General features: G+C 73.8%; 1 protein-coding gene across 1 annotated transcript in view; it reads right to left on the reverse strand.

The window, feature by feature from the left end:
- Positions 1-6: 6 nt before the first annotated feature.
- The window catches only part of DENND3 (DENN/MADD domain containing 3), a 57,992-nt gene continuing 57,289 nt past the window's right edge, over positions 7-709 (reverse strand). Inside the window, exons 16-18 of the mRNA XM_012722887.1 lie at positions 526-644; positions 306-443; positions 7-230 (exon numbers count right to left, since the gene is read on the reverse strand). Of these exons, the coding sequence (XP_012578341.1) occupies positions 30-230; positions 306-443; positions 526-644 (458 nt within the window). The 3' untranslated portion in view covers positions 7-29. The remainder of the gene's footprint in view (positions 231-305; positions 444-525; positions 645-709) is intronic.

Below are 709 nucleotides of genomic sequence, written 5' to 3' on the forward strand. Positions count from 1 at the left end.
CGCAGGCGCCGGGCACAAGGCGCGGCCGGTCACTCCACCGTCCAGATGGCGATCTTGCCCTCCTGCTGGCCCGAGCCGCTGAGCACGTATCTGCCCTCGGCCGAGCACAGCGCCCGCACCGTGTCGGCGTGGGCCGCCAGCTCCTTCTGCACCGTCTTCCTCTCGGCGTCGATCACGTAGATCTTCCCCTTGGCCAGCCCCTGCGCCGGCCCCGTGCCGCCCACCCAGACCTGCGGAGGGGGGCGTCAGCCTGCTGCAGGGCGGACCCCGCGGGCGCCCCCCGCCCCGCCCGGCGGGCAGCGCACCTGGCCCTTCACCCTGATCATGCACGTGACCTCGGCGCAGTCCTGCAGGGGGATCCTCTCCGGGCGCCGGGCCAGGTCCCGCAGGCTCCAGATGTAGATGTCGGGGCGCCCGCTGCAGGCTGCCCACAGCTGCTCCTGCTGGAACAGGGACCCGAGTGCGCCTGGGGCCCGTGCCGGGGCGCACGGGCGGGCGGCCGGGTGGCGGGTGGCTGCTGGGTACCTCGGGCAGGAGCTGGAAGCCCAGGAAGGCGGAGCCCGCCTCTCTGAAGTTGTCATCCAGCTTCAGCTCCCGGCGCAGAAACCCGCTCGTGGTCACCACCGCAATGCTGTCACCTGTGCCTGCGGCGGGCCGGAACCAGGTCAGGCGCGTGTCCACCGCCCGGCCCTGCCCCTTCCCAGGCCCC

Source organism: Condylura cristata, unplaced genomic scaffold (assembly GCF_000260355.1).
Source record: "Condylura cristata isolate star-nosed mole 26May11 unplaced genomic scaffold, ConCri1.0 scaffold00009, whole genome shotgun sequence".
Lineage (NCBI taxonomy): Eukaryota > Metazoa > Chordata > Mammalia > Eulipotyphla > Talpidae > Condylura > Condylura cristata.